The sequence below is a fragment of the Salvelinus namaycush genome, chromosome 12 (assembly GCF_016432855.1).
Source record: "Salvelinus namaycush isolate Seneca chromosome 12, SaNama_1.0, whole genome shotgun sequence".
Classification (NCBI taxonomy): Eukaryota; Metazoa; Chordata; class Actinopteri; order Salmoniformes; family Salmonidae; genus Salvelinus; species Salvelinus namaycush.
In genome coordinates, this window is record NC_052318.1 from 46754050 (window position 1) to 46766511 (window position 12462).

The following is a 12462-nucleotide window of genomic DNA, read 5'->3' on the forward strand; positions in this document are numbered from 1 at the left end:
GCGCACATGAGTTTTAGTCACACATATTTTAGCAGGGAAGAAAATCGAGCCCAGTCATAAATCAGTACCACCAGCATTGATTCAAGACATGGCGGACGACAAGGTTAGTGCCGTAAACTTTAGCCTGTGGAGAGTTAAAAATCCGACCTTGTATTCGCGGTTGTAGCAGTTGCTTATTAGCTAGTTTTAGGTATATTCGGTGTAGCTAACGTTACGTGTAGATAGTCGACTGACCGTTATTTAGCTTGCTAGCTTTATGTTTTTGCTAAGAAACTGTCAAACTAGCCCCAGCTATGCGAGCTAGCTAACGTTTACTAAACATTACATTCATGTAGCAACCTGACCTGCTGGGCCATTGGTGACTGCTACAGTCTATATAGCTAGCAATTGTGCTGGATATGATTGTGAGAATGTAGACTGGAAACACGATGCTCATATGCCATATTGTTTTAACCGGTAGAATACACATTTTCCTTGACTGAGCTACGGATAGAACGAGCAGACCGGTGTTTCACCAGATGTATAAATCAGAAGCAACCGGTTGGAATTGCGACTACCCACCAATTATGTTGAGGAGACGAGGGAGTATGGAGCGAGATGGAACTGATCCGACATTCCGCTGATTTTCTAATCGAAGAGCCCGATCTCAGTATAGTTTTCTGTTCGCCAAACTATAAACGGTTACGAACAGAATGCACACATTTTTGTAGACGTGACCGTTTGCCAAAGTTTAAAAAAATGTGCGTTGTTTACAAAGAATGGAGGGGCTAATTGAGTTATGGCACACGCGCACTTCACAGAGAAGGCGTTCTCTAACTGTTATATGCAAATGATGCTTAATCACACCAATAAAATCTCTAGCCCGTGTTTGGTTCTGCCCACCTCCTTGCTTGTTCGGCCTACTATGCCTCATTTGCTCCCATTGAAAACGACACAGAGGAAATATCTTAGTTTTACATATCTTTGTCTGAGCGGTCAAAGCTGTGCACACTAGTCCAGGGTAATCAATAGTCGATCAAGATGTTAAGTTCATTCACGCATTAGTATCGGCGAAGAATGGATTCCGTATACAATATAATGGGACCCAGTAAGAGGAAGAATTCGGATGGAATATTTGATTGTTTTGGGACACACATTTTGGACTAAAGAATCACTTGAGTGTAGATCTACCTTAGATATCAAATCAAATTGTATTTGTCACTTGCGCCAAATACAACAGGTGTCGACCTTACAGTGAAATGCTTACTTACAAGCCCTTAACCAACAATGGAGTTTTTTTTAAATTAATAAGAAATAGAAGTAACAAATAATTAAAGAGCAGCAGTAAAATAACAATAGCGAGGCTATATTCAGGGGGTACCGGTGCGGGGCACTAGTTAGTCGAGGTCAAATGTACATGTAGGTAGAGGTATTAAAGTGACTACGTTACTTATAATAATAACAGAGTAGCAGCAGCTTGGCACTCAGGCACAGGAGGTTGGTGGCACATTTATTGGGGAGGACGGAATCAAGTTTTATGTGTCAATAACTTGTCTTGCTTATGGTCCTATATTGACTTTTGACATGTACTACTACCCTTTGAGACAGCTAAAGGATCTGGCAGAGCTCAAGGACCAGCTAGAGGACATTCAGCGCCGTGTGGAGAAGGAAGTACAGGCTGGGATCCCACAGGTGAGCAGTCAGATGTCCGACACACAAACCAGGGTTTTCCAAAAATGTGGCGCCATACATTTGACCAGCAGCACTTTTAATTTACTGGACGTTTAAGAAATGCACCGGACCCATATGCATTGGATGCTTAACCCAATTATGGCGTCCACAAACAGTGCTCAGAATGACTGAATGCAACAGAGAGACTCATGCAACAGATCAGAACATTTAGCTTAAGATTTTGATAAACTAGGATTTCTTTACATTATAAGCACAGCAATGCACACAAGGCAGTAAGCTACGCGTGAATGTTAATTCCATAATGCAATTAGTGGGAAAACACCATTGGCAAAAGCACACAGCACATGTGAGCAATTTCATACCGAGATGAAAATATCTGTTCGAAATTTAGAAAGAGGGGAGATAAAGATGCAACAACTAGCATGGGTTGCTAATATGACTAGGATTGTGCCTTTGGCTACTGGACAATGAAAGACATTTGAAAACCAATTGAACATGAGAGAATAGGCTACTGATTTCATTGGCATAGTCTTTATAAAATAATTTCCTGCTGCACATTTGGTTGGATTTTTGCTAGGCTTCTTTGAAGCAAGGTAAGACATGCCTCATAATATGTAGTAAAACGTTCAGGTTTCAAAAAATGAAGTAGTTACATATGTTTTCAAAATGCATATTGGCTCCAGCTTATTGCAAAGTGTGATGTCCTGTGTGATGTCCTGAAGCCTGCCTAGTTGCCTATGCACTTGAATGGCAAATGGGAAGCATATATTAGCTCTTTTTAATCGTGGCCATCAAAACGTTTTTTTAACAAGCGATTACGTTCAGAATTGTTGCGCAATTATTAGGCTGATAAAAGCACGTTTCACTCCAGCATTAACGAACAAGCTGTTTGATGAGCTGCAGTAACCGTTCTAGCGCTACATCGACAGGTATTTCAATCAATGAATAGGCTAAAATGCATTTTCGCAATGGGATTTTTTTTATTCTCCTGGACAATTGGCCGGAGCTCATTTTATTTGTCTTTTCATATATTTTTTGGGGGAAGCCCTGAAACACACACACACACACACACACACACACACACACACACACACACACACAGGCCTCACTAGGGTGGCCTCACTAGGGTGTCCACCCATGATATGAGTAGGTGAAAACGTGCTTTGGTGATGAAATTTCACTTCCGTAAGTTATAAAATATTTTTTGACCAAAACAAATATGATTGTTCATGTTCTGAATCGTTCAGTGTGGTCTTTCTCTAACATATCATTAACATTATATCCCAAAAGTCAGATTTTGTAACCTAGTACATACGATAATAAGCACCGAGCTCTGTTGACATAGTGGTGCAGGTTTCTCGTAACAACTTTTGAGCATTTTACATTTTGTGGCCTTTGTCTTCAAATTTGTTTCCACGGGTAGCAAAAAGCTAAATTAGCATGGCAAGAGCTGAATTAAAAGTAAAAGGCTTTGAAAATCAAAAGTTTTGATATATCCGTTGACATTTCACAAATAAACGCTGAGAAATCTTCGAAAAAGAACAGGAATTTCAAATTAATATTTAAAGTGTATACTAAAATATGAAAATACTACATGTCATGTCTCAAAACCGATATCCACCTTACCTCTATATTGTTTTATGTCCTGCGGATTTGAGAAGAAAATGATGAGTTCAACGAAAAAGCGAGCCTGTCAGGTAGCCAGTAGCCTTAACTCTTGCACAGAATCCAGCCTAGCTGATACGATGCAATTTTCCATATTTCTTAGACCCATTTTTTTCTCTGGCATCCATTGAATTAGTCACTCTAATGCCGGCCATAGTACAAGGGTAAACACTCCAATAGCTTTTGAAAAATATTATGATGGAGACATGACGTTTGGACCATTGGTTTTCTTCAGGGATTATCTACACAATTAACTTATTAGTTTACCAATTGGTCAAAGATAGGTTTTTGATTGGACACCCTAGCCTCAGGCTGTGTTTTCACATAAACATGACCTCATACAAGCCCTCTCTCTTCTGTAGTTATTAGGCTATATATCAAGTCTGTTTGTGTGCATGGATGCATAGTGCACAGGTTTTCCATACATCTTGTCAAACTGTCAGATGAGAGCAACTACACACCTGTGTGTTGCGTTTGTTTCTAACATGAGGATTATTGTGCATTTATTTGTTCCAGGGTGGCAGTGTGCTGGCCTCTCCTTTCCTCAAGGGCTTCTTGGCAGGGTATGTCGTGTCTAGGCTGCGATCCTCTGCGGTTTTGGCCGTGGTCCTTGGGACTTGCACAGGCATCTTTGCAGCTCAAAACTTTGGCGTGCCCAACATCGAGGAAACTCTGAAAGACTATTTCAACACTCTTAAAGGACCCAGCAAGTAGCAGCCCTGGTTTTGGGGGGAAATATGGATCTCTGAACCAATAAACCACACCTCCTTGCCCCCTCAAGAAGATCCATTGGACTACCCCACCTCCAAGCCCTCTATTTTAGAACTGAGAGAAATTATACGATGTGTGTTTGTTAGGAGACATTTTGGGGGAAACGATATATTCCTTGAATTACGCATTAAGTGTCTTTACAATCATCTCTTGCAATGTGTGCAATAGTCCTGCAGGGACTTTAGCCTATGTTTTTATATTAACTGGAAAGATAACATTGTTCCTATTTTATGCAATAGGGATTTTACTTATGGAAATAGGTGCTTTATAGTGGGAGATCTTGTTTGCCTCAGGTCAGCTTTCTATTTCGTCTTGCTCGCAGATCAACCATATAACCTTGTTATACCCAAAATGATATGTATAACCTGTAGTATCCAGACTTTAAACATGACTAAGATAATATTATGTTCATATATACAAATATGTCCCCAGGTAGATACCAGGTTCAACCTATTTCTGGACTTTTAGGTCACTGTAAGTCTACAGTATTCACACCCCTTGACTTTCTCCACATGTTGTTGTGTTACAGCCTGAATTTAAAATGGATTACATGTGGATTGTTTTGTCACTGGTCTACACACTACCCCATAATGTCAAAGTGGAATTACGTTTTTAGACATTTGCACAAATTAATTAAAAATGAAACGCTGAAATGTCTTCAGTCAATAAGTATTCAACCCCTTTGTTATTGCACGCCTAAATACGTTCAGGAGTAAAATAATAATAAGTTGCATGGACTCACTCCGTGTGCAAGAAGTTTTTAGCATGATTTTTTACCTAATCTCTGTACCCCACACATACAATTATCTGTAAGGTCCCTCAGTCGAGCAGTGATTTACAACCACAAAGACCAGGAACCTTTTCCAATGCCTCGCAAAGAAGGGCACCTATTGGCAGATGTATAAAATAAAAAATAAGCAGACACTGAATATTCCTTTGAGCATAGTGGTTACACTTTGGATGGTGTATCAATACACACAGTCACTACAAAGATACAGCAATCCTTACAAACTCAGTTGCCAGAGAGGAAGAAAACCACTCAGGGATTTCACCATGAGGCCAATGGTGACTTTAAAACAGTTACAGAGTTAATGGCTGTGATAGGAGAAAACTGGGGATGTGTGAAACTTACTCCTCAGCCTTAAGTGTCCTGCTTGCGTCACCTCATTAGCTAGCTTTTGAGATGGCGCGATCGGCTAAGACACTTGAGGGCGGTCACATGGGTTTGTGAGGTACTGGTACTCACTAAGCAAGCAGCGTGACATCCTTTACAAAGGCACTAAAGCAATACTGCAAAAAATGTGGCAAAGCAATTCACTTTTTGTCCTGAATACTGTGCTATGTTTAGGGCAAATCCATCACTTTACTGAGTACCGATCTCCATATTTTCAAGCATAGTGATGGCTGCATCATGTTACGGGCAATGTTCCCTGTTTTTTGGCACTGAGCAAAGGTCAGGTCTGCTGAGCGCAAACTTGAACGTTGTGAAATTTCTGTGCAGCCAATGTTTGGTGTTCAATGTAGGCCTACATTCCATGAGATTTTTTGGGAAAAAACATGTTGTGGTGTTTCATGCAAGAAGACATTTTACAAAATAAAATGCATTATTATTCCCATACCATTATTACAGAGAATCAGACCAATTATGCTTCCCTCTGCCTTTTGGCTACTTAGCTTATTCAAGCCTGTCTCAAAATACAACACGGCCCCTTTAAGAGGAAAAAAAAGCTCTTTACCTGACATGCTTTTCAAAGATGTCAGGTAAATGTTTTGTGCTCTTGTAGGAAGCAATCACTTCCCTATTGCTGACTACAAATTACCTATAACTGGGCTAATAACTCACTAACTTGCAAAGAGTATGAACAAAATGTGCATACGTGGCTACATGCAGCTCTCGCTTTCATCTCAAAACAAGTGCATCTACTCACGACCGCTCATGCTGTAAACACAGTCCAGTTCAAAGTAAATGGCACAGATCCATATATGGCAATGGTCTAGCTGCATATAGGCCTACTGCAGCTCTGATTGTTTATGCAGCACCAGTCTTGTTTATGCCTCACCGTGTAGAGTACGTGTCACGCCCTGACCTTAGAGATCCTTTTTATGTCTCTATTTTGGTTTGGTCAGGGTGTGAGTTGGGGTGGGTATTCTATGTTCTATTATTTGTATTTCTATGTTTTGGCCGGGTAGGGTTCTCAATCATGGACAGCTGTCTATCGTTGTCTCTGATTGAGAACCATACTTAGGTAGCCCTTTTTCCCACCTGTCTTTGTGGGAAGTTGACTTTGTTTATGGCACATAGCCTTTAGCTTCACGTTTTGTTTTTGTAGTGTTTATTGTTTTGTTTGGCGTCTTTTCTAATAAAAATAAAATGTACGCTCACCACGCTGCGCTTTGGTCAAGTTCTTTCAACGGCCGTGACAGTACGGGCTGATGCATTCCGCCTACAACAAAATCTCTTGCATAGTTTGTTTTGTTTCGGTATGTAGCATTGAAAGTGGATAATATTGTGTTGATTCGATCACAATTGCCACATTAAAGGGAAACGTTATAACAGGGAAAACTCTAGAACATTGGTCACCAACCTTTTCTAAGTCAAGATCACTTTCTGAGTCAAAACGCAAGCTGAGATCTACCACTCAGATTTTTTTTTAACATGGCTTAAAAAACGTAAGCCTTTGCAACGTTAACCAATTAAAAACAGTACTGTAGCAATGAGGTTTGTGCAGTAAACTATAGGCCCAATACATTATCACCGCATATTGGCTTTGCTTGAATTGCCCTGTCAATGCATTGTTGTTCAGGACATTTTTTAAAATTATATTTCAAAATTTGAGGTAGAATATATGATCACACCAGTAATAGATCCGTTGTTCTATTACTTGTGAGGCACAGCTGCGTGAGCATACATTTAAATACTGGACTAGATAAGACTGAACTAGATCAATTCAATAGTCAATATTGTGTTGCACCTTCAACCAAAAGCCTAACAATTGAACAACTCTTACAAATAAAGTACAAAGACCTAACTTTTAATTGGCTTTTTTAAGTCATCCTCTATATCCAATTTTAGCCCGAGCTGCCTGCACACCTGACTCCCACCAGTCTAGTCAATAACTCAACTATCTCCCGAACAACTTCCTTCCTATCTTTTTACGTCTCAAGCGTAAGGTTTGAAAAACATACGTTTAATAAAAGCACACCTACACCTACACATTAACACACAGAAACAGTACATCCTCCATATAATTCATATCATGGGCCTAATAAAGCTCTTTTTGCACACAATATAGCTGGGTCACCCCGTCCTGCCCCTAGGGGTCCACGGCCCTGGAGCGCCACAACCCAACACACCCCATTCAGCTTTAAGATCTTAGTAAATCATTCATTATTGGTTTCAGGTGTGTTAGGCCAAGGCCAGAGTGACAACCAACAGTACGGCAGACCCCCAGGGCCAGGACTGAGCAGCCTAGCAGCTAGGGATGGCCTAAATAGGTATCTCCCCTGATGTGGGCATGTTTTCAATACAGGCTCCTTTTGTCGTACAGTATTCCATATAAGGCATCCAGACGTTATGAAAGTTGCACAGTATACCCTTAATCTTGTAATAAATCAAATCTAGTGATACATCATTTGACATTTCAGCCATCCATTGTGGGAGGATAACCAACCTTGCAATTAATGACAATACATTTCTTAGCCACTATAAATGCTAGATTACACATTTTTTACTGATAACAGTCTCCATTATCAACATTTTCAAGCAAACAAAAACAGGGAGAATCTGTAGACATGCTGAGATTAAAAAACATACTCTTTGCCAGCATTCAGCCAGCATTCACAAGACCATAAGGTAGCCCAGTGGTTAGAGCGTTGGGCCAGTAAGCTAACATTTGCCAACTTTTGGCTAGCTCTAGCTAACGGTACATCGTCAAATTTACTTCTGTTGAAACAGGACAAAACAAAGGCTACAAAACATTTCCATACACACAAGACCTGTTAGATACTGCTACCTGACAGATAGCTAGTGGCTAGCTAGACCTGACCTGGCTGTGGTAGCTACTAGCTAGCTAACTAAACTAGCTGCTATTGGTTAATTCACTTCAGTGGAGAGGGGATGAAACATTAGCTAACGTAACATGTCAGTTACACTACTAGCTCAGCACTGGGAATAAACACAATTTTTTCTGTCAAACAGCAGTTACCTTGCCAGCTATATCTGTCAACTAAAGAGTATCCAGTTTCTGCTCTGCTTGCTTTTACAACTCTGAGAAAAAAGTGCAACACACAGAGACAGCAGCTGCCTCTGTTCATCTCTCCCGTGCTGGTCCTATACACCAGCCTTTTAAAAGCTTTGCCTTCACCCAGCCAGCCTGTCCACACGATCTATGGTGTCCGTATGGTCCTAAATCCAGCCGTTTACAACCGTAAAACAGCCTACCCAACTGCTCTGAGGTGTCTGCATGGGGGGGACAAAAAGGCAATTTTAGAATGTGGGGGGGGGGGGGGTCACCAGGTGTACAGTCACCAGGTGTACAGTGTTTCCTCCGACACATTGGTGCGGCTGGCTTCCCGGGTTAAGTGGGCATTGTGTCAAGAAGCAGTGCGGCTTGGCTGGGTTGTGTTTCGGAGGACGCTCGGCTCACGGCCTTCGCCTCTCCCGAGTCCGTACGGGAGAGGCAAGAGAATGAGACAAGACTGTAACTACCAATTGGATACCAAAAGATTGGGGAGAAAAAAGGGGTACTTTTTTTAAAATAATGCCGCTCTTTGCTATATTTCTTGACTGTCTCTCACAGTATCAACTTTCAACAGTTACAGTGCATTCTAAAGCATTCAGACCTCTTGCCTTTTCCACATTTTGTTACATTACAGCCTTATTCTAAAATTGATTAAAGGTTTTTTCCCCCTCATCAGTCTACACACAATACCCCATAATGACAAAGCAAAAACAGGGTTTTATACATTTTAGCAAATGTATTAAAAATAAAAAACTGAAATATGACATTTACATAAATATTCAGACCCTTTACTCAGTACTTTGTTGTAGCACCTTTGGCAGCGATTACAGCCTCGAGTCTTCTTTGGTATGACGCTACAAGCTTGGCACACATGTATTTGGAGAGTTTCTCCCATTCTTCTTTGCAGAACTTCTCAAGCTCTGTCAGGTTGGCTGGGGAGCATCGCTGCACTGTTATTTTCAGGTCTCTCCAGAGAAGTTCGATCGGGTTTAAGTCCGGGCTCTGGCTGGGCCACTCAAGGACATTCAGAGACTTGTCCGAAGCCACTCCTGTGTTCTCTTGGCTGTGTGCTTCATGTCGTTCTCCTGTTGGAAGGTGAACCTTCGCCACAGTCTGAGCGCTCTGGAGCAGGTTTTCATCAAAGATCTCTCTGTACTTTGCTCCATTCATCTTTCCCTTGATCCTGACAATTCTCCCAGTCCCTGCCGCTGAAAAACATCCCATCACCATGATTTACATTTTAGTCATTTAGCAGACGCTCTTATCCAGAGCGACTTACAGTAGAGTGCATACATTTTTAATTACATTTTACATACTGAGACAAGGATATCCCTACCGGCCAAACCCTCCCTAACCCGGACGACGCTATGCCAATTGTGCGTCGCCCCACGGACCTCCCGGTTGCGGCCAGCTGCGACAGAGCCTGGGCGTGAACCCAGAGACTCTGGTGGCGCAGCTAGCACTGCGATGCAGTGCCCTAGACCACTGCGCCACCCGGGAGGCGGAAGGTGATGCTGCCACCACCATGCTTAACCATGGAGTTGGTGCCAGGCTTCCTCCAGATGTGACGCTTGGCATTCAGGCTGAAGAGTTCAATCTTACTAAGACCAGAAAATCTTGTTTCTCATGGTCTGAGAGTCCTTTAGGTGCTTTTTTGGCAAACTCCAAGTGGGCTGTCATCTGCCTTTTACTGAGGAGTAGCTTCCGTCTGGCCACTCCTCCATAAAAGCCTGATTCGTGGAATGCTGCAGAGATACTTGTCCTTCTGGAAGGTTCTCCCATCTCCACAGAGGAACTCTGAAGATCTCTTCTTGGTCACCTCCCTGACCAAAGCCCTTCTCCCCCGATTGCTCTGTTTGGCCAGGCAGTCAGCTCTAGGAAGAGTCTTGGTGGTTCCAAACTTCTTCCATTTAAAAATGATGGAGGCCACTGTGTTTTTGGGGACCTTCTTTGCTGCAGAAATGTTTTGGTACCCTTGCCCAGATCTGTTCCTCGACACAATCCTGTCTCGGAGCTCTACGGACAATTCCTTTGACCTCATGGCTTGGTTTTTGCTCTGATGCACTGTCAACTGTGGGACGTTATATAGACAGGTGTGTGCCTTTCCAAATCATGTCATGTCCAATCAATTGAATTTACCACAGGTGGACTCCAATCAAATTGTATAAAACAGGAAACAGGATGCACCTGAGCTCAATTTCGAGTCTCATAGCAAAGTGTCTGAATACTTATGTAAATAAGGTATTTCAGGTTTTTATTTGTTATAAATTTGCAAACATTTAAAAAAAATCCTGTTTTCTCTTTGTCCATTATGGGTTATTGTGTGTATATTGATGAGGAAATAAACTATTTCATCCATTTTAGAATAAGGCTGTAACGTAACAAAAAATGAAAGAAGTCAAGGGGTCTGAATACTTTCCGAATGCACTGTATACTGCATTGTAAATGCAAAACTACTGCGGTAATTTTGGACGCAGTATTTGCAGCATACTGCAGTACTACTGCACTCTGACTGCAATCTTTTTTCATAAGGTGCTGTGTACTCTAGCATGCGGTTAATTGCCGCATGCTGCTTCGGCCGCCCAGAGTGGCACAGCGGTCTAAGGCATTGCATCTAGAGTCGTCACTACAGACCAGGTTCGATCCCGGCCTGTATCACAACCGGCCGTGATCGGGAGTCCCATAGGGCGGTGCACAATTGGCCCAGCATCGTCCAGGTTAGGGGACGGTTTAGGCCTTCATTGTAAACAATAATTTGTTTTTAACTGACTTGCCTAGTTAAATAAAGGTACAAATAATAATAAAAGCATATGGTAGGAGTTCGGTTGTGCATCAATAATTTAGCATAGCAAGTTTGTATGAAGGTTTGGTTATTAAATGGGTAAATAGTTTAATCCATTCTCCATTTAATGAATTTATTCACAGGTAAATAGTAATATGCTCTTAACCACTTTGGTGACAAACTTTTCTGCCCTGTTACTAATCGTCCTCATGGCTGGGAGAAGCTATTCAAGTAATTAAATACATTTTGAAAATGTTTTTTTTTTTTTAAGTATTATTAGCTAACTAAGCTACAGTGCAGGCTAAGTCAAACGAGCTGCTAACATACAGTACCAGTCAAAAGTTTGGGTTTTTCTTTATTTTTACTATTTTCAACATTGTAGAATAATAAGTGAAGACATCAAAACTATGAAATAACACATATGGAATCATGTAGTAACCAAAAGTGTTAAACACATTTTAGATTCTTCAAAGTTGCCACCCTTTACCTTGATGACAGCTTTTCACACTTTTGGCATTCTGTCAACCAGCTTCACCTGGAATGCTTTTCCAACAGTCTTGAAGGAATTCCCACATATGCTGAGCACTTGTTGGCTTCTTTTCCTTCACTCTGCTTTCCAGGGGTTATCTGATGCAGCACTCCATCACTCTCCTTCTTGGTCAAATAGACCTTACACAGTTGAAGTGTATTATTGTAATGCATACATGCAGACAGCATCATTCAAAGACTGGAGTTTGATACTCCTGGTATCGGATATGACTATAAAAGAATGTCACAGATATTCATACCTGAACCGAACCTTTATTTGCCATGGTAGAGTACATGATCAGTGAATATATTCAGGCTACAATGTGGGGGAACTCATGCTTGGAAATAACTACATGTCTATATGACTTGCATCTTTGGCACAATACGGTTATGTTATATTCTACTCAATCCATTGACGCCATTCAGACTGTCTTGAAGTCAATACAACCGGCTGTGATAGCTGAGGTTTATAGCTAGCTAACATTGACATTATAATATTGACATGTAACAGTAATTTTCTGCAATTTATTGAGGATGAATGATTAACTGGTGGAAGCAATTAAAACCACTGTTCTGAACTAATATTTATACCAAACTTTTTAGGGTCCATACACAGATCGGTTATATAGCTATCTACACATCCATAGGTATACAGGTATTTTTCTCCTCCACTACACAATAAGCAAGAAAAGAGTTAGCTAGCTACTTTACTTCAGCTGCATTGCATGGCAAATATCAGCAATGCAAGCTTACAAAATTGTACATTCAATTAGCAGTAAATTATTTACATCCACTGTTTCACAA

At 41.1% G+C, this 12462-nt stretch overlaps 1 protein-coding gene across 1 annotated transcript; it reads left to right on the forward strand.

Annotated features, from left to right (window-relative positions):
* On the forward strand, positions 1–4656 carry LOC120056655 (SLC35A4 upstream open reading frame protein-like). The gene is made up of 3 exons (XM_039004867.1): positions 1–103; positions 1588–1671; positions 3853–4656. The coding sequence occupies exons 1-3, from the start codon at positions 89–91 to the stop codon at positions 4048–4050; spliced, it is 297 nt and encodes a 98-aa protein (XP_038860795.1). The 5' UTR covers positions 1–88; the 3' UTR covers positions 4051–4656.
* The last annotated feature ends 7806 nt before the right edge of the window (positions 4657–12462 follow it).

What these genes read in the sequence shown, in the direction of transcription:
- LOC120056655 (XM_039004867.1), top strand. An exon ending in TACAGGCTGGGATCCCACAG is followed by an intron (nt 1,672 to 3,852) that starts GTGAGCAGTCAG and finishes TATTTGTTCCAG; the next exon opens with GGTGGCAGTGTGCTGGCCTC.